Genomic DNA, 23,402 nt, shown 5'->3' with positions numbered 1-23,402 from the left:
GTTGTATGCAAGTGTATGCATAATCTCTCGCCGCTCCTCAGGTTGAGTGAGAGAGCCATTTGTCTGGGATTGGTGGCGTTGCTGGGAATAGGTGAGCGTTGGATTGCTTTTGCTTGGCGAGGCGGACACCGGCACTGGGACGAAGGCATTCGCAACTAATCGATATCGCCAATGGAGCTGCAGCCACTTGCTTGAAGGGGGCGCGCCGCGTCGACGACCAGCGCACGGAGGGCCGAGTCTGTTGTCGCTTGGCGTGCGAATCGACACGGAGCCCGCGCCACAGCCGCTTGGCTGCCAGCCATTCTGTCGATGGCGAAGGGTGTCCGCCTGTCTGGGTGACGGGTTGCCCCCGAGTCCTGACTGGCGACGAGGCCGCATAGAGAAGCCTGAAACACTGGGGTGCGGTCCACGTGCTGGGTCGGAAACCTAGCGCGGCCGGTGAGTCGGTGCCTCGCGCCGCCAGGGGGAACCCGGTGCCAGGCTATGAATGTACCCAGACGCCGATCGGGGGTGGTGTCGCAGCCGGCGCTGGGCGAGGTAAAGAGTCCCGACCCGTCGCGGGAGCGAAGGGCGACTACGGTGGAAGATGGAGATGGTGGACGAGCTTGTTTCTTGTCGAGTGGTACAAAGTACATGGCATCTCTGGAGTTCCGAATTTGGAAGCAGCAGCAAGACAGGGGTCCATTCTTCTTTCCTCGCCGTGGAAGCAGGCCATGGCCTGCGGTGCGCGCTCAAGCCTCTCGAGCCCCTCCCAAGGTGCCCTGTAGGGCGGGCGGCGTGTAAGTCGCCGTGCATGCCGTGACACCTCGAACCTTGCCCGAACTTGGACCTGCAGATGTCGTCTTGTCGCCTGTTTGTGCGTCCCTTGATGACTACTCACCTTACTTGGTGATTATTGGTAGGCTCCAAGGGACCGCAAAGGACCTTTCTGTTCTAGGAAACGGCATGGCGTTGTGCCCGTTGAGGAGTACAGGCCAACACGGAATCAGAACGACCCCCTCGACTATGCTACCGTTGGTCGTGTGTGCGCCTGGAGTTGTCTGGCCGGCATGTGATGAGTAAAATTCATTACTCCATCATGGAGGGCTGTCGTGAACTGCCGCGCATGCGTCGCCATCGCCTGCATCGCTCCAGCTTCGGTGAGGAGCGACTCCGTCGATGCACGCGAGATGTCGACGCGCCCTTTCGAGGAGCTCCGCCTGCAAGCCACGGCCTCCCGCAGCCGCGATATGCACGGGGCGGTGGCGGCGCCGCAGGGCCCGAAGCACGGGGCCTGCCATGCGGACGCCTCGCAGCGCCAGCCGCCAGGAGTCGACGGAAGCCCCTCCAGCCTTGGCAGGTCCGATGACCGTGGCGGCAGCAACGCGGTCCCCCTACAGACGGAGCATGTTATCCCCCTCCAGCGTCCATGGGATGGATCCATCAAATCACGTCGCTTGCAACTGTACTGCCTCTGTCGGCAAGGTGCCTAATTGGGAACTCCACTGGCCTGGCGCTCATTGTCGGTTGCTCCTGCCGCCGTCCCGCATGCTGCAGACGAATGGATTGGCGGCATGTCATCAGTCAATCAACCAAGCAATCAATCGCGCGCCCGCCGCCCCTCGCTTCCATGCTCTGCCCCGCGCCGCGGGCCCCGGCGTGGAGCAGAGCTGCATAGCGGCATCGCACCGCTCAGTCAATCACGCGGCTGCCATTTCCAACGCGCCCTCCCGTCTGCCACCTGCCCCGGACCGTCCGCCACTCAACCGTCGCCGCCCTCCGCTTTCTCGCCCTCCGAAAGCAGCGCCGGTCCGCTGACACATACCCCAGACTGCGTGGGCTCGGCTCTCGTCAGGCTCGCTCGTCCGGCCATGTACTAATCGTAACTGGGTGCTTGCCGATTCGGGGGCATCCTTCGTGACTGACAGCCCGTTGCCCCTCTCGCGGTGTTCTTGACACGGACTCGTATAAGTAACCACTCGCCAGCGACCTCAACCGCACTCGCCATCCTCGCATAGTCGCTTGACACCCAAGACACGTAACTAGAAGAGCAAAGCGAGGGCGCTCGCATCACCATCGTCATGGGCCGCTACGAACTCGAGTATCCCAAGGACGCGACCAACCTCGTCAAGCGTCATGGCGAGCGAGGTCAGAAAGCCCACCCGTCCCCCCTCCCCTTTATCCTCACGTTCAAGTTGTGAGCGCCTCATCACTGACACGCACGCCCCTCGCACACAGGCATCTATGCGCTGGAAAAGATCCACGGCCTCATCAACGGCAGCCAGCTGCTGCACGTCTCCCTCAACCCGCCGGGGTCGCCCTTCCCCCTCACCCTGCCCATGATCGGGCAGATGGGCTCCTTCGACCGCCCGAGCGCCTCGCTCGGCGACCCGCTGGACCTGTACATCCACGGGTACGTCTCGGCGCGCATGTTCAACGTCGGCCGCGACGCCGGCGCCGAGGGCGTCCCCGTCTGCGTCGCCGCCTCCCACGTCGACGGCCTCGTCCTCGCCCTCTCCGCCTTCAACCACTCCTACAACTACCGCTCCGCCGTGCTCTTCGGCCACGCCGTCCTCGTCACCGACGAGGCCGAGAAGATGTACGCCATGGAGCTCATCACCGACAGCGTCGTGCCCCAGCGCTGGCGCAACAGCCGCCTGCCCCCGACCGGCGCCGAGATGCAGAGCACCAGCATCCTCCGCGTCAAGATCGCGTCCGGCAGCGCGAAGTTCCGCGACGGCGGTGTCGCCGACGACAAGCACGACCTCGAGAACGAGGAGGCCCTCAACAGCATCTGGACCGGCGTCGTGCCCATATACGCCACCATGGGCGAGCCTGTCCCCAGCGGGCACAACCGCATCGACCTGCCCAAGTATGCGTCCGATTTTTTCGACGACTTTAGCAGGGACAACAAGGAGCTGGCGATCAATGCTGCCAACAAGAAGTCGGAATAGACGGGGCCAGTCAGCAAAAAGACATGGAGGCATTGAGAGCAACCTGCATAATGAATCACGAGAGATGGTGCTGCTTTTGAGTTTTTGTACGCGTGCGCGATACACGCGCCGACCTGACCTATTTGTTACGCTTACTATGCTGGCAAAATATGCAATGAAATCACATCACCACTGCTCCCACACCATGGCCGGCAGCGCCTTGCGCATAATGGCCCAGTGACCCAGCGCGCTCGTCTCGTGCCACTTGACCACGGCGCTCGTGTCGTTCCGCGACAGCACTGAAGTATCCTCGCCAGACAGCAGCGCGTCTTGGGCCACCTCGTGCCTCAGGTGCAGAAACTCCTCCCTGGCCGGGCTCTGCAGGTAGTCGCGCACAGTCGGGGCGCGGAACCGCAGCGGCCCGCTCGTCTTCTTGCAAAAGATGACCAGGTTGGTGAAGTCGGGGGCGTTGCCCTTGGCCGCCTCGGCCTCGGCGGGCGACTCGCGGAAGATGCGACACGTGGGGAAGACGTGCTTGATTGTGCGGTAGATGAGCTTTGGCGTCGGCAGGTTGAGGTCGCCGGCATAGTTCTGCGCGTGTCAGCAAGTAAGGTCGAGGTCGGCCGAGGGGGAAAGCTTACAATGGCGACGATGCCGTCGGGCTTGAGCAGAGCGCCCAGCCCCTGGAAGAATTCGAGAGTGAACAAGTCCACGGGCTCTGCGCCGCCGGTGAAGACGTCGTGGACGATGTAGTCGTACGTCTCGGGGGCCGAAGCAGCCAGACCGGCCGTGTAGCTCACCGCATCGGCAATGACAGGCGGGTTGTTCTCCTTGAGCTGGAAGTACTTTGCGGCCAGCTCGTAGACGGCCCGGTCAATCTCCACCACGGTCGTGTTGATGCCGTGAGTGACAAAGGCTGAGGGTGTGGTGCCAACACCCAAGCCACTAGGAGAAGTCGTCAGCAATTATCCAGCTCGTCCAGGGACAGGCGCGCACTTACACGACCAGCGCATGGGCGTCCTTGTCGGCCACAGGCTTGGCGCTCTCCGCCAGCCTCACGGCCTCGAGCATGGCAAACACGCCGTATATCGGCTCCGACACCTCCCCGCCCGACGAGTGCACCCAGTTGCCCCCGAGGAGGCTATGGTCGCAGCGCAGCGCGCGGAACCCCTCGCGCATGTTCTGCACGACGGAGACGTACCCTGTCACGGACTCGCGGCGCTCGATGAGCAGCCAGTTCTCCGACATCATGCTGCTGACGAGCGCCTGCATGGCGGCCGGGGAGGCGACGTGCGGGTTCGCGATCAGCGTGTGCAGCAGCGGCGGCGCCGCGTACACGAGGAACCGCGACGGCGCGAACGCGGCGTACACCACCCCCAGGATGAGCTCCAGCCCGACGCGCGTATACGCGGCCAGGCTGCCCATATGCGAGCGCAGGTGCTCGCCCGCGCGCTGCTCCACCAGCTTGAGCATGCCCCAGGAGCCGAGCCCAGGCGCCGCATCGGCGACGAAGCCCGGCAGCATGGTGAGGCGCGCGCCCTCGAGGTCGTCGGCCACGGCGGCGGCGGTGAAGGCCGCGAGGGGGAACAGGGTGAACGCCTCGGTGACGACGGGCCCCCATTGCGCGCCGAGCTGGCCGCTGTAGCGGAAGAGGAAGAACTGCAGCGCTGGCGTGTACAGGGCGATGAGCGGCAGGGCCTGCGCGGCGCTCACGGGGAGGAATCGGCGCAGCGCGACGTTGCCGGCCCAGCCGACGAAGCAGCCCGTCATGAGGAGCTTCGAGTGCCATATCGAAGCCGGGATGGCGCCGTAGACGGGCGACAGATTGAGCTGCGAGACATTGGAGTAGACGCCCAGCAGGGCCAGCAGGACGGCCGCCCGCAGGTAGACGACGAGCTGCTCGCGCGCGCGGCCTGCCCACGTGTCGCTCCGGGCCTTGACCGCGAGGTCCTTGAGCTCACGCTCGAACCGTTGCGGCGAGAGGGCATCGTCCGCCGTCGCCGGCTTGCTGGCAGCTCCGGACATGGCGTTGAGAAAAGGGAGCGAAGCTGGTCGAGTCGGGGTCAATCGCAGCGCGTCTGACTTGAGGACGACGGCAAGCGAGGTGAAGCTGAAGCTGGATAAGAAATTGTCACCCTCAGCTAGCAATTGATCTGTCACCTCAAAGAACTCACGGACGTGCCTCGTGAAGAAAGAGACGCTTGGCACCGTGCGGACGGGCGTCAACGTTTCATTCGCTGTCGTTTCATCCTGTAACAACAGCTCGAGCAGGGGATCAGTGCGGACGGAGACACGGACCCAGAAGCCGCCCACTGTCGAGCCCCCTGCTGTGGCGCAAGTGGCTGTGCCTCGCGACCCGGGGACCGACGCCAGCGCCCAGAGGCATCCTGATGGGGACGGACGCTTGCCCAGAAAGGCATCTCGTTGACGACTTGCGAGGACGGGAGACACACGAGACCGCTCCATCGGCCTTGCCCGCTGGGTAGGTAGAGCGTCGTCGATTCGACGGCTGGCGCGGACAACGCATGGTCAGCCAGCACACCGAGGCTTTGGACACGCCGAAAGAGGAAGGCTAATAGGTGCTTGATGGTGCAATCATGTGTCCTGTGCTGTGCTGCGCAACAGCAGTGACGCCATTTCATTTCGACATTCGCTCATGTGCCAATCTAGAGGCGTCGTCAGGTGCGTCGCCCCGATGTAAATAAGACGTTCCCCATCCTCTCTTTTGCCCCCTTGCGCCCTAACCCCACTGGCCCTCGGGCGGTATATCATCCTACTCCTCTCCGTTCCTGCGAACACCTGTGTATCACGCAAAATCCAAATGCCCGCCCCGTCCTCTATCCGTTCCCGCAAAGACCCAAAACGGCATTGAACTCGTCTCCATCACACCGGCGTCGCGTAGCTGTCGTCCATGTCGTCGTCGCTCGAGTAGTCAGCGCTGCGCGGGCTCTGCACGCTGCTGACGTCGGCACTGGGGATGTTGCTGAACTGACCCAGCATGCTGCCGCCGGCGAAGGAGCCCACAAATGAACCCGGGAATGACGACGGCACCGACGGCGCCGACATGTCCGCCAGGCTGCCACTGCGACTCATCGACGGCTTCTCGGGTAGCTTCTTCAAGAGGCCCGTCGAGATGTCCAGCATGGTCATGGCGAACTCGGTCAGGTTCCTGTTCTCGCCCGGCTTCGAGCTCACCGACAGCGTCCATCGATACTCGCCGAGCCGTCTCCGGTACCAGTCGGCCTCTTCACGGCCAGGAGACGTCGCCCACAGCAGCGAGCCAAACGTCCCGATGAGGGCAAAGTTTGTCTTGGACGCAAAGTACCAGAAGGAACTCAGGTGACTGGGCGTCAACCGGTTGACAAAGTCCATGGCCGAGATGAGGCGCGCCTTCGCCGCACTGCGGCAGATATGCTGGACGTAAGAGTCCACGGAAGACGAGTTGGACGCCAGGGACCGAATGATTCGCCGATGAAGCGTAATCTCCGTGGCAAAATAGGCCAGGTGGAGGTAGCCGATACTCGACAGCCTGTTCGTCGTCGCCCGTGACGGCGAATAGCTGCTGCTCGAGTACGACTCCAGGCGGAGCGTTGCAGGCAACCCGCCATACCATTCCTTGAGCTTCAGCTGCACGGGTTTGGCCATGGACAACACCAGGTGAGTGCCCTGCTGACCCGCGTCGGAGATTGTCGTGGTCGACTGCAGCGTGTAAAACGTCTCGAGGATCTCGGCCAGAATGCCCGAAAGCTGCACGACACGGGTGAACAGAAGCCGTCCTCGCTCAATGTCCTCCTTCTCGTCCGACTCGTTCTCGTCCCACTCGACGTCAGGGAAGTCGTTGGGCGAAAGGGGTCGGACGCCCCAATTCGACGAGCAGATGTGCGACGGGCGACCGTGAACCAGAGCTCCCCACTTGTCTTGCATGTACAGCGCCCAAGCGAGCCTCCGCCTCAAGCCCTTCTCCCAGGGTGGGATTTTCCAGTTGGAGCAGTCCAGGTGCAGACCGAGCTCCTGTCCGATGGCAACGAGCTGCGCAGTCGGAGCCCACTGGTCACCCTCGGGTCGTTGTGAAAGCAAGAGACCAGCCTGGATGGTTGACAGCTTTGGCCTGTTCATGGCATCCGCTAGCGTCCGGCGAATCAACCTTTCGAGCTCTTGCACATTGGGTCGAGGTAGTGAAGACAGCTCTTCACTCTGCTCCCACCAATTGATGGCCAGGATGTAGACGGCAGCCAATATCGGAGGCGAAAATTCCCGATGCGACCGCTCGTACTTTTCCAGAAACACGTGCTTCTGGATGATCGGAAAGGCCGGGTGAACGATTCGGAAGTACAGGTCGATCAGTTTCCGTCCATGGGGCGCGACGACCGCCTCTATGGCGTCGGCGTCCTGGATAATGTGTTCAAAGCCTGGCGTGGCATGATCCGGCAACATCAAGAACGTGTCAATGTCGCTGACCTTGCGGAGGGTGCCTCTCGACAGCAGGCTCTCATCCTGGGGGTCGAAGGTGGACAGGTTGATCAGAGACGGCTCAAAGTCGGTAGTCGGACCGATGTACTGGCTGTACCGGTCATTCTGCAGGCCCAAGGTACGCTTGAGCATCGTCGGGCCACCGACATTGGCCATGTCCTCGAGGAAGGAGCTGCTAGCGGCAGTACTTGAGAGACTCGAGTTTTGCAGCCGCCGGGCAGATATGCCAGGGGAACTGAGACCAATCACGCGTTAGCTTCACATGTTGCCGTAAGAGCGGAGGGTCTGTGATATCGATTGCAGATGGGCATCTGCCCGACGGGCATGGCAAAAGATGTATGTGGAGGGGTAAAGATTGGGGGTAGAATGAGGCAGGGGCATCTGCGTATGTAGATGTCTTGTTGCACGTTGCACGAGGCATAAGGACAAAACTCACCTTCGCTTCCCTAAACCTCCGTCGTTGGAAGAGTCGCCGTTCAATTTCCGTTTCCGTGACTGCGGACTGGAAGACAGCGAGCACTCGGAGCCGTTGTTCTGACAGGGCACACAGCCATCCTCGTCATCGCCGAGAACGCACTTCGTGCCAGAGAACCGGCAGGCCTGGCAAGGTGGGGCCACGGATCCGGAGAAGGATGTCGACTCGGCAGTCTGCAGGCTGGCCGGCCCTATTTCGAACCGGTGCAGGCTGTCCTGGCGCCGGGGTGGTTGCTCAGGCCGCGGCGGCTTGGGTGCGATGGCTATGGGCGCCGTGCGCTGGACGGATGCGTTGTGCGCCATGGAGGGTAGCAGCAGGAGTGAGCCACGTGTGCGCGCACGAGGGCGATAACCCGGTGATGGCCTCGGGAGACACCCCCCAGATTCAGTCGGAAGGGGACGGGGTGGCAACGTGCGCCGGTTACCCCAGACACTCCGGTTTCCCGGTTGTCTGGCGCGGGTCGAGACGGACGACCGCAGTCAGCGCTGCGAATGCCTCCTATCGACTTGCAGATGGAGGCAAGGAGGTCGGGCCAACCAGGACTGAAACGCGTCAACCAGTTGGCACGACTGCAGGTTACAGCAGAGCACCAATCCAGAAGGGGTTCCAGTAACCGGGGAGGCTAGCTTCTGGGCGTCGTTATCAGGCCGACAACGGAGGGTTGCTATACGTGGATCGAAAAGGGCGCCGATAAGACGAGACTATCCGTGGGGTATGCCCGGTATGAGTGGTTGTGACTATTATAAATGGAGAAAAAGACGGCTGTCCGGGGTCTGGCCTGGCCGCTGGGGTCGATGACAAGACGGGCCTGACTTGTTTAGCTATGGATTGGGGCGGCTCGCGAGTGTCGAAGCCGCGCCCTATGAGGCCGGTGACGAGCGGCAAGGCGCGAGTGAGCGAGCAAGTGAGTGAGTGAGCGGGCGGGTTCTTCGGGTTCCCGCGGTTGTCGCAAGTCAGGAGTCAAGTCACGACGGCGGCCAGAATGAGATAACCGTGGGTTATCGGCGTCATTGAGCTGGAGGTGGCTGTCGTCCCTGGGGTGGCCTGGCGGACTGTCCCGTCTGATAGATAACGCTGGCTTATAGACGCATGGGGTGGTGACAGGCGCGGCGTGATGGTGTCGACAACGGCACAAGGGCCGAGGACGGGATGGAATCTGCAGCGCGGGGCAATGGGGCCTGCAAATGGCCTGGCCCGTTGCGGTGTGCGAGGCGCAGATGCGTGTCTTATCTGGCGAGAGGGAGGAAGAGGAGGAGGAGGGAAAAGAGAGGGAAGTGCAGAGGCAGGATGGCCGAGAGAGGGTTTTTTTACAGCCTGTCCTGGTGTCGCCGGCGACTACCAATGGCGGCGCGAGTGTTGAAAAAGAGGGAACGGAACAGGCAGAGCGCTCACCCCCGGCGCCAGTGTGACATGTGCTTTTTTGCCTTTGGCGGCGGCGGTGCGGTACGGGCTCCAAATTCCCCAGACTGGGGGGGCGACCCTCGCTGCCGGAAGGGACCCCAGCGGCGCCATTAGCGCGCCTCAGGCGGTGGATGCCACCACCTACCCACGGACGGGGTAGGGCGCTGGGCGGGCAGCTCGTGGGGTGGAGCGCTGGAGGTTACCACACCTCGTCCCACTGGGCCGTACCTCGCCCAGGCGCCTGGTGCTGGGCGCAGGTGCCATCGATTTGGGCGCACGACCACGTCCCAAGCTCGTCCGCGGGTACCTAAAGTACGGGACGCCTGGGCGCCCGGAGGGGCGTTGGCGCCGCGCGAGCTCGAGCTCCAGTGGGCGGCCCTGGGCACGCCTTGGCCGTCCCGCGTCTGGTTCCATAGGTACCTAGGTCCCGCCTGTACACCGCGCGGCAGCTGCCCGCCATGCAGCATCGGAAGCAGCTCTGCCTGCTTGGCGGCGCGCGCGCGTTCACGGGCGATTGATTCCAAGCTGAGCCTGGCGAGCGACGTTTCTCGTACTCGGACGCGACGCCGGTGCGGCCGCGATACCACGCTCGAGTGAATGTATAATGTACTCGCAGGTAGCGAAAATGGCGCGCGCAAGTCCGGCCGCCTCTCGAGGCTTATCGCGACGCACCAGGGCACTGGATTGGACGGAACTAACGGGCGGTCGCCCGCATTCGGCCCTGACAGAGCGCTAAATCCACGCGGTACCTGCTGTACCTGCTGTACCAGGGCTGCGAGGGGCAGCCAAGGTAGGTAGGTACGTTGTTACAGTCAATTGACTGATGACCGGATGGACGTCACATCACCTTTTGCAATCCTGTCCCCCTGGGGCCGCTGGGCGGCTTTGCCAGTTGGCTCCCTCACCAGCAACCAACCTGAGATTAAGGTGATGAAGTCAGCTCGCGCTGAAGCCTTTATTAGCCTGTTGGCGTTGGTCGGTGTGCTATGCTCTGCTCACTGCTCGCTGCTTATTGTTCGCTGCCTGCCCGGGCTGTGCCTCCGTGGGCTGTGCTTGCCATGTCCATGTCCATGTCCATGTCCATGGCGATGCCATGGATGCCCACTTTCGTTTTGCCGGCGCCGGGCGTCGAGGTTGGTCGCGGCTGCTCGCTGGTGCCCGGTGGCGTCATCGTCATCCGAACGCGCCCCGACCGCTCCTGCCTCACGGCGCCCCGTGTCTCCGTGCGCTCAGTGCCCACCACTGCCGTCCAACGCCAACCGCCATGGCCCGCGACGCCGTGACGCCCACGCCCACAACCACCAGGCGAGCCAGCTCGCTCCTCGACGCCGGCTTTCTGCACTGCACCACACGGCGAGCTGAGCTCGTTCCGCCAACATCGATCATGATGGCTGCCACACGAACACACACGCCAACAGACGCACGACCTGGCCAACGTGAACGCCAGCCAACCTTCACCGAAACATAGGATCGGCGTCCGCGGCTGTGTTGACGACATGCTACTTCGTGCAGAAAGACACACCGGCGCCTGATGCCTCCGTGCTCTCATGCTTCGCCGTCCATCGTCTGTCGGGTCCCTGCAGCCCACGCCAGATCAGCGCTGTCCTCCCACCCCCAACCGACGCATCCTTGCCGGATGGCTGGCTGGCTGCTCCAGGATCCGTCTCGGCGCCGGGCCTTGCAGCGGACCTTATCTCGACGGGACCGACGGACGCGGGGCGGCTCTTATCAGCAGAATGAAATACCTAATGGTAAACGGTGGCCGCCGATACGCACACAATACGGCCACAATACCGTTCGGGAGGGAGGGCGGCGCACCACCACCCTCCTCCGTCTGGGCGGTACTGGCTACCTGCGCAGTGCGCCGACGGCCCGCCAAACCGCACCGGAAGCCCCGTCTGGCGAGGTACCCATACTGGCCCGCGACGCTGCCGTCCAACTATTACCAAATCGAAAGCCACCCATGTGCCTCTTTCTGCATGGCCCCGCCAAACCTCTAACGTAATGGATCTGAGCCCGCCGAGTCATTCTGCCAGGCCGCGTCTCGCGTCTCATCCGTTTGTCAAACGACGGAGCCTCGGTGAGGCCAGAGCTCACACTCTGCGTTTTGTCGAGGAACTTTGGCACACGCGGGTCGGCCACCCGAACCCCGGTTTTTATATTATCATGACAAACTGATGCTACCACTACTGCGACCTGCCCAGCTCAGCTATTGCGCCCGCGGGCCAGTCGCGGCGAGTCTCGGCCCCTAATCGCTGGCCTCGCCTTGCCTTCCAGGTTGACGCCGCAGGCGCAATGCGCCAACCAGCCCTCGGCCAGACGGACCAAGCGCTGAGAACCGAGGCATCGGCCGTGCCAGACTTGGCTGCGCGACGACCATGACGAGACAACAACCAGAATCCAATGGCCCGGTTCTTGGCACATCGCATCGCCTCGCCTCTCGGTTTCTATTTTGATGCAGCGCTGCTGAGTGAGTCGTGTGCGCACGACAAATCCCTACAAGCAACAACGTTGCAGACGACGTCATATCCGACTTAAAAATATGTCAAGGTCGCTCCCAACACAACAGCACAACCCCTGCAGCATCGTGTGTTTCGACCGCTGTGGGGTAGTGCCGGCGCTCAACCGAGCCTGCGAGGGGTATCGTGGCCTGCCACGCCGGAGCCGGGGAGCCGACACGGGTCGGAGCGCCGAAGTTGCACCACGGACGTTACGGCACAGTATTTCCCGGTCGTGCCCTGCCAAAGACGGCAATTATCACATCGCGGGACGACCGATTCATTTCCAGAAACGCGACCTTTCGTGGATGTGAGGGTCGCGATGTCCCCTTGGCCTTGTCGCACCACGGGGCAGGCAGACAGCATTTGTCAAACGGCCACGCGACAGGCGGCAGATCATCACATGATTGCAAGCAAGAATTGGTCATTGATTGCTATATCGATCCCATTGCAGCAACGCATCGCATGCGCCCCTCCCGCATCTGGCACCGCGCCACGTGAGGATATTTAATGGGGCGAGCGACTGCTGCACGACGTCCTCGCATGGTGTTGCAAGCTTGGACGCGGCGGTCTCGACTGAGGCCGCAGTCTCAGCGGAAATGCACGTCGTGCACAGAGGAGGGAGAGCCCCGTGTGCCGTTGTTAATGCCTTCAGGCCGATGGCAGCCGATAAGAGATCATGAAGCTCCTCCTTCACGCGCCATTGCAAGCCGCAGGCGTCCAGATCATGCATCGCTCCTCATACGGTTCTGAAGGGTCGGCTGAGCCTTGGCGCGGCAGCTTGAGGTGGAACTCGCGCACAATCTTGAAGTCGAACTTTTGATAGAGACGCACGGCTTCCATGGTGGCCTCGAGAATGATGCCCATGCCATCGGCCTCTGCGCGCTCCTGGACCTGCCTCAGTAACGTCGAGGCGACGCCACGCCCACCCCATTTCGGATCCGTACAGAGGAATGTCACATCTGGTGCCTCGTTAGAGATAAGCGCGGATGGATGGGGCGGCAAGCATTTGACGGCTCCACGCGGCCACTCTCCAAGGTTCAAGTCGACTCACGATAATACGGTTTCGTTCCCATCATCTCCCTTCTCGCTCGCTCTGTAAGCTCTCCGTACGAGTCCAGAAGTTGAGTGTTAGACGGTTTCGTAAAGGATTCGAGTTCTTTGGCGGCAGCCTCGTCGCTGCCCGCTTCGTGGACCAGCCACTTGATGAAGCCGGCGACTTCGCCCGTTGCCGAATCTCGGGCCACGAGCGTGCCCTTGTTCGCGTCACGGGCCTGCTGAAGCGTGTTCCGGGCTAGCCAGCTGTGGAAGTACTCGGCACCAACTGCTCCTGGGAATTGCGCTTGCGTGAGGGCGTTGTTTGTCATGGCTTGGAGGTGAACGGTGGAGACGACCGGAGCCTCCTCCGGCGTCGGAACGCCGATGTCAAAGGCCATGTCGGTATCCGGCAGCTGACCCGCAAGGTGCCCGGGACTTATGACTGGGTTCGGTTACTTTGCAGGTGCGTTGCGGGCTCGGGGCGGGATGCTGATGTCGGAAGTCGGGGGGACCGTGGGGGGTTTTTGGGGCTGCGCTGCACGAGGCGGCGCGCGGGATGCGGGAGCAGCGGGACCGGGCGACCCGCGGCGGCCGAGGACCCACTTCGCCTCCGGGCCCGATGGCCTGCCGATGCACCAGATGCACCAAAGGCTTGCCGGCACTGGGGCGGGGGAGCACCCGCGCGAGACGCCATTCACCTCATCGATGACGGCTCGAGATGCTAAATATATAGCTCGATCACAACGCTTCAGCTGGCCTCGTATCGGCGAAGTCTGAGTCAACTTGTCAGGGCTTGGTTCAAAGGAACAGCTCCACGATCAAGGCACAACAGCTCGCAACCTCCACGATCCTACGACCGGCGGACTATACCCTGTTGACAAGCACCGACCAACAGTCGAGGGCTTTCTGGCCAATGATATGAGGCAGTGTGCCATACTTATACCTCGGTGACAGGCACGGGTCGCACCATGCTCGTCTACGTTTGCCAATGATAGCCCGGCTGCAACAATCTATTCAATTTTCAACCCAGACCACATCTGGCCCGAGCAATGCCATACCAATCCGCGCCGAAGGCAATCTATGTGGCGCCGCCGCTGCTATGTACAAAACGTTGCACATCGAATTCAATGTTCTGCCACGGTTACCGATTGCCGGTGCGGATTCCGGTACTGAGGGAACTCGTCGTCCCTTGCTGGAGGCACAAAGTCGACGTCCTCGAGCTCCATGGTAAGACTTGGTACCGCGCCTGGGTCGATCCTCTTCCCATCGCGCTGTAGTGGCGTGGTCAGCACATGCGCATCTAGGCGGTTGGCGGGACCTTTTCGATATGCCTACCGTTTCAATTTCGACTCGCAGAGAGTTCTTGATGGATTTTGTCGTGTCTTCTACGGAGCTCTGGTGCTTACCAGTGTCGTGGATGGCCTTGTCGATGGTGAAACCGCCCTGCGCAATGCCCCCCTCGGGCTGCTGGCTAATTACCCAGCTACCGGCGCGATGGTCGTCGAGATACACGTTGACGGAGCACGGCCTCTCGACCTCGCTCCTGTCGACCTGCAACTTGACAAAGTAGCGCTGGAGAGACTGATGCTGCTGGGTCACCTCGTCTCCCCCCAGCGCAAGAGCCTTGATCGCCGACGCGCCGCGACGGGGTCCGTAGAGCTGATTGATGGTGCGCATGGCGTCTTGTCGCATCTGGTCTTGGGACTTGGCCCAAAACTCGAGCCCCGGGTACGTGTAGCCGAAACTGCCGTACGAGAGGACCGAGAGAGAGGTGTGGAAGGAACCTGACTTCTGAAAGAAGGGCTCCAGCGGGGAGCGGTTATCAATAAGTGTGTTTTCGCGAGTCGCGAACCGTGACCGGCCTCGATAAGTGTCGTTGAATATGGGAGCCTCCCGGTGGATGGCCTGCCAGTGCGCCCAGAGGCGGTCGGCGTTAATGTGATGAAAGAGGCTGGACCTGTCAGCGGGACGTGTTGCCAACGTCCACCCGAAGAGGGCGCGCAACTCACAACAGGGAGTCAAAGGCCGTCAGGTCGAGGCTCAGGAACTGCTGCCCGCACGCGCCATCCCAGTGGATGCTATCGTGGATTCGCTCCAGCCCGAAACCCCTCTCGCCCGTGGCGAAGCCATTGAAAGTGTTTTGGGTCGTGAAGGCGTCGTACTACTTTGTGCGTTAGCCTGCAGATTCTCCTATTCCTTTTACAAGGACAACACTGAGAGGTACTCACAACCCACTCCGGGTAAGCGCGGCTCCGGAGAGCATTGTTGGCCGACTCGGGATACCTTCCAGGGGCCGGGCAGCGCATGATCTGAGTCCTGCCCCTCACCTCGTCGAAAATGCCGAAGCGGCCTTCCAATGCGGCAGATGGGTACCGGTACGTAGCCAGCGGATTCTCCATCTCGTTTTCGCGGAGGCCGTCACCGTTCGGGACCTTAACCTTGACAGTGCGTGGGACGGTGGCTTGCGGAACGGCCAGGTCGGCCGCCCAGTCCCAGTACGGGATGCGCAGATTTGCGGCAGCGTTCAAGTACGAATCGCGCCATTGGGCTGGATACTCTGCGGCGAGTCGTTGCGCGTGCTTGACAAGCTCTTGCTGGGTGTGAGTTTAGCGACTGTTCCCATGACTGGCCGTCTATCAGGGGCTCTCACCTCGAAGAGCGCGAGATACGGACGATGCCAACTCAGAAATATCCTTTCCTAGACAGTCTCTTAGACGTGGTCCTGTGAGCAAGTTCGAAGGCGAGGGAAGGGTTTACGCCATGAGGACAGTAGCCGCGCCATCCATCCGATCGTTCGGGCCCGGCATTGTTCCACTCGACGTAGGGCTTGCCGTGAATGCCCGCAATCTGGAACCAGGAGCGCTGGTCAGACGGAGCCATGTCGTACATGGCGCGCAAAGACCGAAGAAAGAGGTCCCTAATTCAAGTCCTACCGCGTTAGAGATCGCTCACATCTCATCTACCCCCTAGTCCGATGGAGACGACGCCCTCTTACCATGCCGGGCCTCCATTGGCTTGCATATCGTTGATGTTGAGGCGCGGCGGAACCGGCCCGTTCCCCGGAACGGGAGCACCCGTGACGGGAATGTGTTGCTGTGCGAGAGTGACTGACGAGGCGGCGGCCAGCACGGCTAGGGCCGCGGGCCAGACCGAGGAGAGCTTGGGTAACATGCTTACAAACGGACGTATGGCCGCAATGACAAGAGCTAATAGCAAGAAGTAGCTCGGCCCCTCTTCTCCTGCAAGAATCGAGATATTGTGCCACGAGAGAGTCAAGGGCACAGGACGGTGGACACGCGATAAAGACTCCTTTATATTCACCGTCCGCACTACGCAGTCCCACCTGCAACAGGAGACGTTAACTTTCCACGACAGGATGCGAATTGCCACGGCGACCTGGATCTGGCGGCCATCTGCTTGCAGAGTCCGATGCATGAGCTTGGCTAATGGGTCGGCGTCGCGGAGTGGCGGACCGGCCGTGGCCCTAACGTACGAGGCCCGGCAAGGACTGGACGAGGGGGACTGCGGGTTGATGTCCAGCTCGTTCGATGGATGAGTAACAGATCAGACAAAAAGGCGTGGAAGCCCCCTCGTGCCGGGGTCCTGGCAACGCTATTCGGAGACGCCGTGCCGGCGTTGCAGGACAAAGGATCGTGAAGTGACGGAAGGGGGCAGAGGCGGCGAGATGACGTAGTGTGAGGATGACGGCGCCTGCGCCGCGCCCAACTGACGGCATGGATCTGGGGACGAGAGACGAACTTACTTCGAGTCGACGACACGGCGCTGAGATTTCTTCTTCCCCTTGTCCTCGTACAAGCACATGCCGGCGGTGAACAGGGTCAGGCCAACGACCCCCAACAAGAAGACCCGGGGGAACCTGCCGGAGTTTGTTTCTTTTCCTTCCCCGACCTCCACTTGCCGTTCGGCATGCAGGCCCAGCACGAGTCTGGATCGTGAGATTCGCCGCAGTGGAGATCGCGTTCGGGGGCGGGATGGATCATGGGCCCAAGACAGCTGACTCTAGGCCCCGGCAGCAAGAAGAAGCACCACTCTCTCGTGATCGAGAAGGGCCGCGCCGCCAACGCGCAGGGCGCACGCGTGCCGTGTCAGTGCCACAGACTCACAGCCCCCGTGCCACCACTGCCGGCGGTTGCCCGCAAGGGTGGACGACGTCGTGCCACCGCTGTGTGCGTTTCTCACTATATCATACCGCAGAAGCACAGGACGAGGAGCAACTGTCCTGGAAGCCTTCAAAGAGTGGGTGCGTGATGAGAGCTGGCTTTCTGGGAGCCTGGACAGACAGACAACGAGCAGGGACATGGAGGGAACTTGGACGTAAGAACCTGACTAGCCTGTCCCTGATATTAAACTCTCTGGGGTCCCCCGGACTCCTGACGGGCGGGAAATCAAGAAGGCGTCCGAGATAAGCTTTGCGTTTGCTCCGGCTCTTGCGGGCCGATGAATGAGTTATGCGGGCTTGGCCTCGAGGTCGATAGGGTGGAACTGACGAGGCTCGAGCACGAAGCTTGGCGCATCTCAGCCGCCCCTACATTTTACAGAGTCCAACCATTCATTCATCTAACGATTCATGCATTCCCATAATATGCAAAGGAACCAGATGCGTGAAAAGCAAGCAAACGAAATGATTACGCTTTGGCTTGTCTGCAGTGGCAGGCTGTACAGATTACTTCGCATAGTGCAGATATCAGGGCTTCTTCCAGACTCTCTCCAGCGCCCGCCACCACCAGACCACTACGCAGGTATAATGCACGCTTGCCCAAATAAAGGAACGAGGAGAAAAGGTCCCCCTGACCGGCTTCACCGAGAGCCCGGCGGAAGATGAAAAAGCATATGCAAGCGGGAAGGGCAGGGTAGGGCAGGTCAAAGAGTCCGCTGTGCCTCCATGTCCCCCCTGCCCCTGTGCGCCAGCCGAGCAAGCAAGCGTGTGTGCAACGTGCCGCCTGCATGGCACGGCATAATAGCATGGCGCCACCAAACAGACGAGGACGGGAACACAGCTACATAACAAGAACAATACGTACCGTCTGCGATGCGATGCGATGCGGTGCGGTGCTACGCGATGCGATGCAATACCACGCGAGCGGCGCGGGCCACCTCACGAGCGATGACGCGCATGGCGACCGTCCCTGTCCCGGTCCCGGTTCCGGCATCGACGCCGACTGGGAAATGATACCCTCAATCGCGGAAACCGCCCCCAACCCGGCGTGAGAACACACACACACACGGACACCGGAAGAATCGGACGGACGTCGGACGTCGGACGGCCCGCGTTGGCAACCCATTACTTGAAAGAAAACAATCCGATGGCGATGATGGGACACGTTATATGCGGCTCGATCAGATATCGAGTCTGTACTTCGTAGGGAGTAGGGAGGGACCATGAACAAGAAACCCGTGGACAGGGATCACTGGGCAGATGAACGGACATCTGCCTCGTGTATGTCGTGAGAGGCGGGCGCCTGCTGTTCGTCGCCTCGCGATGCACTCACTTGTACGAATTGCATGCATATATACATGTTTATATCATGTACCCATGCACACACGGGACGCGCACAGCCCCCATCATCCGTGCGACCAGCCGGCTGGCTGGCTACCCAGGTACGCAACAGGGCGAGTAGGCAATAAATCAGTCATCGCCCGGTCGAGCAAGCTGCGCATGCCCTTGGTTCATTTAATGCCTTGCCTGACCGAGACGAGGGCCGAGCCCGCCGCCTTGGCGTCCGGTCCCATCCTACATACGACGGAAGCGCGTGCAACGTCCCCCCGTCTGACCTGGCCGTTCGACCACGTTTGGTGCCGCGTGCCACGGACGTGTCGTCCGTCTCGATCTTGACGTTGACCTTGCTCTCGCCCCTCAGCGGTCGAAGAAGAGAAAGTAGTGCGGACATGGTTTATTGCTTTTACACGTTTCGTCCAATTGGATCTGTACAAGATGCGACCATTCCTACCCGGCCAGACCGATTCGCGCCATGCTGATGTGAATGCCCTCAAAACCCAGCCCCTGCCTGCCTGCTTTCGCTTTGCGTGCCGATACATGTAAATGCCCGTTTCAGGGTGCACAAGAATCCCAGTGCTCAAACAGTCCCCAAGCTCAAATCACAAGCGGCCGTCATCTCGCCACCCTACTTGACAATAATCAGTTCGTCGTCATCGTCGTCGTCCAGCGACAGCTGTCTGCCCGCCACGTCGGCGTTGGCTGCGTCCATGCCCAGGCTCTCCCGCCCGGCCTCGCGGATCCCCTTTTCCGTCACGAACCGCGTCTTCTTGCGCACCGGCGACTTAGAGCCGCTCTTTTGCGTGTGCAGCTTCTCTCCGTCCTTCATGCTCGATAGCTTGTTCCGCAGGCTGCTGCCCCAGCCAAAGCCACCTCCGGCCACAGCAGACCCCCTGGCGCTGCCCGCCGTGGAGCCCGCCTGCGAGCTCTCGGGCCGCTTGCGCTTGATTGGGCTGAGGTGGATGGCCCGGTCCTTGCTCTGCAGGCCCAGAGATGCCGCGTCCAGCTTGGGCGGCTCGTCTGCCGTCCCCGACGCCGTGAGGGCCCGCAGCGACGCGCTCGAGGCCACGCTGCCCGCCTTCTTCTCGCCCGCCCGTAGCATGTACTCCCGCCCCGCCGCATTGCCCACTTTGCCGAGCTGCTTCATCATCTCGCGTTCCTTTTCCTTGGCCTCCATACTCCGCTTGAGGAACTCGGACTTTTCCTTGCGGTCCGCGGGCGCCCGGTCCTTGCCGTCGATGAGGTCCGCCGCGCTGAACGACCTCGACGCAAACCACTGCGTCCTCGTCTCCCAGTCGTAGTTGTCGGGCCCCTTCTTCCTGCCGCCGTCCCATTCCTTGGACCCGCCGCCGCGCCCGCCGCGGCCTCCGCGTCGCCCTCTGTCCCCGAAGCCGCTCGTGTTGACCTCCATGCGTGTCGAGCGCTGCTTGCGAACGGCCTCGTTGGCGTGGAACTCGCAAAACTGGGTTCTCTTTTTGTTGACCCAAGCGCTGCACAAGGCCCCATCCTTTTTCACCGACTGGCAGAAGCCTAGGTCGCGGGCTGCGCCGATCTCGATGATGGTATCGGCATCCGAGTTGATGACTAGACTGAATCGCCCCGTGTCCTGCCTCCCGGGCGGCGGTGGCATGACGGTTGGGTTGAGAATGGCAACCACCGTCCCTTCCGTCAGCTTCCAGAACCTCGTAAATCCCGAGTTGAACAGGAACAGGTCAAGCTCAAAGTCCAGGTCACACAGCGTCATGACCATGTACTTTCCCCGATCGTCCTGCCGGCCCTTCTTCGCCTCGGACTGCTTGTGGGCGCGGGGCTCAGACTTTTTGGCCACAATGGCAAACACAACAATGTCTTGCTCGACGTCAGGCAGTTCAAAGTCTGGCGCCTTGACATCGCGCAGCAACTCTTTGATGTTCATCATCTTCTTTCCAGAAACGTGTCGCGCCAGAACGCGGTGCGGGACGATGCGCCGTGACAGGTGAAAGCATGAATATGATTCAAAGGACGAAGCTCCCTCCTCGCCTTCTCCTGTCGCCACGTCCTGTGACGACTTTTCAGTAAAGGAGCTGGACTCCCCAATATCCGCGTGAGATGCCACGTTTGGCACTGTCCTGCTGCGTGGCAGCGAACCTGATGCCTTGCCCTTGGACATGATCTGGTCGCGGGTAAACGATGGCGCCGCGATGGGCTCGTCCGAGATGTCGACGGCGCGCTTCTTGTACTCTTCCATTTCCTGCTTGTCAATGCCGAATGCATTTGTCCTGACTTGCCGAATCTTTTCTTCCCTCGTAGCCCGGAAGGCCTCCTCCGTTCGGGCGGAGGCTAGTCGCTCGTTGAAGCTGAGGGGTCTCGGAGCTTCCTGCGTGGCGGAGACAGAGTTCGAAGACCTCGACTTTTCCAGGTAACCCCCTCCTCGCGAGGTGCGGGCGCCGGGCGCGCTCGGTGCTCGCTTCAGCGAAATGTCTTTTGCCTTGAGGCCCTTGTCTATTCCGAGTAAGACTCTGCTGGGGGACGTTTGCTGCATGGGCGCCTGAGCCCGCCGGATCGGGGATGCAGGAACCTGTACCTGGCTTCGTACTGCGAGTCGCGTGGAGTCTTCGGTGCCTGGGGTGCTAGCCCGGGCGTTTCTCCGCAACTCGGCGCCAGAGGCGGGTGGTTGCGACTGCTGATCCTCGTCGAACGTCTTGGCCAAAGAGTTTTCTTTGTTCTTTGCGTTCTGCAACTTCTTGAGTCTAAGTCGAGCCTGAATCTCCTGCAGCTTCAGCTGCAACGTCTCCTCGTCTTCGTCGTCGTCTTCGTCAAAGTGCCCCCCCAGCCCACTTCCTGGTGACATGCTCGCGGCGGCCATGAGGCGTCGGCGCCTCGAGGGCGAAGGCGAGGGCGACGTCTGGTTCAGCAGCTCTCTATAGCGCTGTCGTCCGCCGGGCGTGCTGAGGAGAGCTTCGTGGGGTGATCGAGGTGGCCATTGGGGCTCGGCATCTGAGTCGGGTAGTCGAGCGTTAGTCCGGCGAGCAGAAGCTCGGCGGGAGCGGAGAGCTTTACCTGGAGCCATGGCTGCAGGCTCGTTTAGCTTGTATCGACCAGGAACCGAGCCCAGGCAAACAGCGGTGATTGACGGCGCATAGCCGCAAAGCCTGCAGTTGCGAGGGGGGTGAGGCGGAGGGAGGAGGTTAGGAAGTTGGCGGACTGCAAGCGCGGGTGCTTGATGTTGGTGTTGACGACGGCGCAGATAGAGGTTACGGCGGCGGCCTGTGGCGCTTTCAAAGCAGGCGGACGCTTCGCAGGTGGCTAGGTCCTGGCGCAGCTGGCTGGCCGTTGGTCGCAAGGGCAGAGGGACCGGTTTGCTGGTTGGGTGCGGTGAAGCAAGGTGTGGAATTAGGGAAAACTCGGTGGGACCGCGACGCGCTTTACGCGTCAAAGACCCTGGCCCCACCTAAGCAAGGTCCGGCGCGTCTCGAGGTCGAGGTACCTGGTAGCTCCCGTCCAGGTCTCCGGCCACACGACAAGGACCAAGGGGACAGCAGCATCAGCTTGCTCACCAACACCGCAACGGAGGACAATGCTTTGACCTTGGCCAACTTGCTCATCTAATTTGTGCTCATTGGTTCTCGTTCACTTTTTGGATAATTCAGACGCCCGCTTAGCACAAAGCTCTGGAAGCTCGCTTCCACTACCATCCCTCAGCCACCAGCCTCCGACGCACACGATGCCGCGAACACGATCGACCAAGGCCGGGGCGGCGGACTCGGCCGAACCTGCCACGCCAGTCTCGTCATCCAAGTTCGCACTCACGCCCGCCGCAGGACCGCCTCCGAAACTCTTCATCCTCCCGAAGAGGGCAACGCCGGAAGCCCGCATCGTTACGCTCCCGAACCCCAGACACGGCCAGCCAGCCCGATACCTCGTCTGCCCCGATACTGGCATCTATGAGTTCACCAAGATTGCCGCCCCCAGCACCACGCCTCGAAGCTGGCTCGTCGAGACCCATGGAGGCTCCCCAGAGACCAAGACGGGAAACGCAAAGGATATCAACGCCCAGGTCCTGATGGGGGCCGAGCTGTACATTGCCACGAGCATTGACCCAGTATTCCTCGTATTACCGGCCCTCATCGACTCTCAAGTATCGAAGGGCTCGAACGAGAAGAAGCGCCTGTTCTTGTCCAGTGACGACCACTTCGACAAGCTTCCGGAGGAGTCGTCTCACCTGTCCGAGATACTGAGATGGGAGAAGACAAGGGCACTCATCGAGCGCCGGATGACTGCCATATGCGACACAGTCGAGGCCGGGGATGAGAGCATGTTCCGAATTAACGAGAGCAAGCTGTTGGCGACCGTGCTCGGCAAGGCTCAGAGGATGAGTGCCGCTGGTCTGCCTAACAGTATGGCGGACAAGTTTGTCAAGCGACCCCTCGAAGCGCCGGTCATGCTGCAGAAGCGTAGTCCGCCAGTCAATGGCAGCCAAAGCGAGGCTGTTGACTCCCAGGTATCGACACCCCAGACAGACTCGGCAGCCTCACAGTCCACAATTACCACAACCGACTCGGCCACCTCATTCACTTCGCAAGCCTCAACCGCCGCCACGTCTTTCACAGAGGATGGACTGGCCACCGATACCGTCATGAATACAGTCGAGGCGTCCGCGGAGGTCGTCAAGCTGCAGAGCCTCCGAGTGGCCTTTGACTTCATCTGCTCCAGCTACGTCGCTCCAGTAACGGCTGAGCAGCTACGCCAGCAGCTGCTGACGAGCGAGTCCATTGACTTTGCACCTCTGGACAAGTACCTTGCCAAGGTCGCCGAGCTCCGAGCCGAGGCATTTGCCTCGCGGGCCACGACGGATTTTTCCCGCAAACGCGCCTACGACGAAGAAGAGGAGGAAGCACGGCAGGAGAAGAAGCGGAAGCTGGAGGAGGAGAAGAAGCGCAAGGCCAACGAAAGCCGGGGCGTCAGGGACCTCAAAAAGGTCAACACGAGCGGGATGAAGAAGCTGAGCCACTTTTTCAAGGCGAAATAAAGGCTCTTGTTATGATTGGGTATCTTTGTGGACAAAGCGGCGAAACAGAGGCGCCGGGCCGTCAGGCCGTCATCTCGCGGCTCTA

The 23,402-nt window shown here is 61.3% G+C and overlaps 7 protein-coding genes across 7 annotated transcripts; 2 read left to right on the top strand and 5 right to left on the bottom strand.

The window, feature by feature from the left end:
- Nucleotides 1–2,060: 2,060 nt before the first annotated feature.
- PLICBS_007637 (uncharacterized protein) lies at nucleotides 2,061–2,933 on the top strand (the record flags this gene model as incomplete). Its single annotated transcript, XM_018321095.2, has 2 exons — nucleotides 2,061–2,127; nucleotides 2,218–2,933. The coding sequence occupies 2 exons, from the start codon at nucleotides 2,061–2,063 to the stop codon at nucleotides 2,931–2,933; spliced, it is 783 nt and encodes a 260-aa protein (XP_018180992.2).
- A 165-nt stretch (nucleotides 2,934–3,098) lies between these two features.
- On the bottom strand, nucleotides 3,099–4,937 carry PLICBS_007636 (uncharacterized protein; the record flags this gene model as incomplete). Its single annotated transcript, XM_018321094.2, has 3 exons — nucleotides 3,099–3,503; nucleotides 3,554–3,857; nucleotides 3,913–4,937. The coding sequence occupies 3 exons, from the start codon at nucleotides 4,935–4,937 to the stop codon at nucleotides 3,099–3,101; spliced, it is 1,734 nt and encodes a 577-aa protein (XP_018180991.2).
- Nucleotides 4,938–5,795: 858 nt separating this feature from the next.
- PLICBS_007635 (fungal specific transcription factor) lies at nucleotides 5,796–8,159 on the bottom strand (the record flags this gene model as incomplete). Its single annotated transcript, XM_018321093.2, has 2 exons — nucleotides 5,796–7,617; nucleotides 7,819–8,159. 2 exons carry the CDS (start codon nucleotides 8,157–8,159, stop codon nucleotides 5,796–5,798), a joined length of 2,163 nt encoding a protein of 720 aa, XP_018180990.2.
- Nucleotides 8,160–12,449: 4,290 nt separating this feature from the next.
- Nucleotides 12,450–13,192, bottom strand: PLICBS_007634 (uncharacterized protein; the record flags this gene model as incomplete). The annotated part of the gene is made up of 2 exons (XM_065601214.1): nucleotides 12,450–12,718; nucleotides 12,811–13,192. 2 exons carry the CDS (start codon nucleotides 13,190–13,192, stop codon nucleotides 12,450–12,452), a joined length of 651 nt encoding a protein of 216 aa, XP_065457286.1.
- A 726-nt stretch (nucleotides 13,193–13,918) lies between these two features.
- Nucleotides 13,919–14,471, bottom strand: PLICBS_007633 (uncharacterized protein; the record flags this gene model as incomplete). Its single annotated transcript, XM_018321091.2, has 2 exons — nucleotides 13,919–14,065; nucleotides 14,130–14,471. The coding sequence occupies 2 exons, from the start codon at nucleotides 14,469–14,471 to the stop codon at nucleotides 13,919–13,921; spliced, it is 489 nt and encodes a 162-aa protein (XP_018180988.2).
- A 4,466-nt stretch (nucleotides 14,472–18,937) lies between these two features.
- On the bottom strand, nucleotides 18,938–21,358 carry PLICBS_007632 (uncharacterized protein; the record flags this gene model as incomplete). The annotated part of the gene is made up of 2 exons (XM_018321089.2): nucleotides 18,938–21,285; nucleotides 21,349–21,358. 2 exons carry the CDS (start codon nucleotides 21,356–21,358, stop codon nucleotides 18,938–18,940), a joined length of 2,358 nt encoding a protein of 785 aa, XP_018180986.2.
- Nucleotides 21,359–22,012: 654 nt separating this feature from the next.
- Nucleotides 22,013–23,317, top strand: PLICBS_007631 (uncharacterized protein; the record flags this gene model as incomplete). The annotated part of the gene is made up of 1 exon (XM_018321088.2): nucleotides 22,013–23,317. One exon carries the CDS (start codon nucleotides 22,013–22,015, stop codon nucleotides 23,315–23,317), a length of 1,305 nt encoding a protein of 434 aa, XP_018180985.2.
- Nucleotides 23,318–23,402: the final 85 nt, after the last annotated feature.

Source organism: Purpureocillium lilacinum, assembly GCF_023168085.1.
Source record: "Purpureocillium lilacinum CBS 284.36 DNA, scaffold_5, whole genome shotgun sequence".
Taxonomy (NCBI): Eukaryota; Fungi; Ascomycota; class Sordariomycetes; order Hypocreales; family Ophiocordycipitaceae; genus Purpureocillium; species Purpureocillium lilacinum.
Note: the sequence above shows the minus strand (reverse complement) of the source record. Positions and strands in the feature narration are given on the sequence as shown.